The 1,873-nt window shown below is 70.5% G+C and overlaps 1 protein-coding gene across 1 annotated transcript; it reads left to right on the top strand.

Moving 5' to 3' along the window:
- Positions 1-141: 141 nt before the first annotated feature.
- LOC114073632 (amiloride-sensitive amine oxidase [copper-containing]-like) lies at positions 142-1,868 on the top strand (the record flags this gene model as incomplete). The annotated part of the gene is made up of 2 exons (XM_027911359.1): positions 142-150; positions 890-1,868. A coding segment is annotated over exon 2 (978 nt), but the record flags the coding sequence as incomplete, so codon positions are not given.
- Positions 1,869-1,873: the final 5 nt, after the last annotated feature.

The following is a 1,873-nucleotide window of genomic DNA, read 5'->3' as shown; positions in this document are numbered from 1 at the left end:
CGGGAGAGGGCGGGAACGGGGGGCGGTGACCCCCGGGGGGGCGGGAAGGGGGGGTCGATGCCCCCGAGGGGTTGGCAGGGGGGTCAGTGCCCCTGGGGCCGGGGCAGAGACTGGCACTGCTGCACTGATGGGTCGGCAGAGCCCGAGCAGGTGAGGGGGGCGCCTGGGGGGTTCTGGGGGTGGTCCCTGCAGGGCACTCCTTGGGGGCACTGGGGGATCTCCCCTTGCCCACCCCAGTGAGGCTCAGAGCTGGGTTGGGGTTCAACAGCCATTCTGGGGGGGGTGCAGAGCTCCCCCTGTCCAGGGTGAGGTGGTTTGGGGGGCCTAGGGGGCTCGGGGGGGGCAGGTTTCCAGGGAATCACCCCATGGTGCCCTTGGTTTTGGTGGGAGTCATCATGGTGTCCCCAGTTTGTCCTGGGTCACCCTGTGGTGTCCCCAGTTTGTCCTGGGTCACCCTGTGGTGTCCCCAGTTTGTCCTGGGACACCCTGTGGTGTCCCCAGTTTGTTTTGGGTCACCCTGTGGTGTCTCCAGTTTGTCCTGGGTCACCCTGTGGTGTCCCCAGTTTGTTTTGGGTCACCCTGTGGTGTCCCCAGGTTCATTGGGATCATGCCACGATCCTCCCAGTTTTCCCGGGGGTCACCCCACTGTGCCCCTCACTTTCACTGGGAGCACTCCATGGTACCCCAGTTTAATTGGGGTTGTCTGTGGTGTCCCTGGTTTTCCTGGGGAGTCATCACAGGCTGTCTCTGGTTTTGCTGGGGTTCACCTCGTGATTCCCCTGGTTTTTGGAGGGGTGCCGGCACTGCCGGTGGTGGCACTGGAGCGGGGGGGCTCAGCTGTCCCCCACCCCCTTCCCGGTGCCGACCCCTCTGTCCCCGTGTCCCCCAGGATGTGGCTGCTGGGTGTGCCCTGGGCACTGGCCCTGTTGGTCAGCGCAGCCCCCCCCTCGGCGGCCCCCCTGGACCCCGCGGCCATCTTCTCCGACCTGTCCCCGGAGGAGCTCCGGGCCGTGCGGACCTTCCTGATGGAGCGGCCGGAGCTGGGCCTGGCCCCGAGCCGGGGGGGCCCCCTGGCCAAGAACTCGTTGTTCCTGGTGGAGCTGCTGCCGCCCCCCAAGCGCGCCGCGCTGCGGTTCCTGGCGCACGGGGGGCCTCGGCCGCGGCGCGAGGCTCGAGCCATCATCTTCTTCGGGGCGCAGGCGGAGCCCAACGTCACCGAGCTGGCCGTGGGGCCCCTGCCGCGGCCCAGCTCCTACCGCGTGCTGGGGCTCAGGGGGGGCCGTGCCGTGCCCTTCTGGGCGCGGCCCATGACCCAGCTGGAGTACGAGCTGCTGCACGAGGCGCTGGTGGCGGCCGTGGCGCCGCTGGAGCCGCTGCTGCTCGAGGCCACCGGCTTCGGCTTCCAGAACTGCTCCAGGCGCTGCCTCACCTTCTCCGACATCGCGCCGCGCGGGCTGGGCCCCGGCGAGCGCCGCACCTGGCTGGTGATCCAGCGCTTCGTCGAGGGCTACTTCCTGCACCCCGTGGGGCTGGAGGTGCTGCTGGACCACCGGGACCCCGACCCGCGGCGCTGGGCCGTGCGGCAGCTCTGGTACAACGGGCGCTACTTCGACAGCGTGAGGGAGCTGGCCGAGCTCCACGCGCGGGGGGCGCTGCCCCTGGCCCGCCTGCCCAAGCCCCCCGCCCGCCACCTCTTCTCCAGCTACGAGCCCCGCGGGCGCTTCTTCACCGGGACGCCCACCGAGGTGCACGGCGCCAAGGTGTGCGAGCCGCAGGGCCGGCGCTACCGCCTGCGCGGCAACCGGCTGGAGTACGGCGGCTGGAGCCTGGCCTTCCGCCTGCGCTCCTCCGCCGGCCTCCAGCTCTTCGACGT

This window comes from Empidonax traillii, unplaced genomic scaffold (genome assembly GCF_003031625.1).
Source record: "Empidonax traillii isolate 1590-97213 ecotype Southwest subspecies unplaced genomic scaffold, ASM303162v1 scaffold7575:size11806, whole genome shotgun sequence".
Taxonomy (NCBI): Eukaryota; Metazoa; Chordata; class Aves; order Passeriformes; family Tyrannidae; genus Empidonax; species Empidonax traillii.
This window is presented reverse-complemented; position numbering and strand designations above follow the sequence as displayed.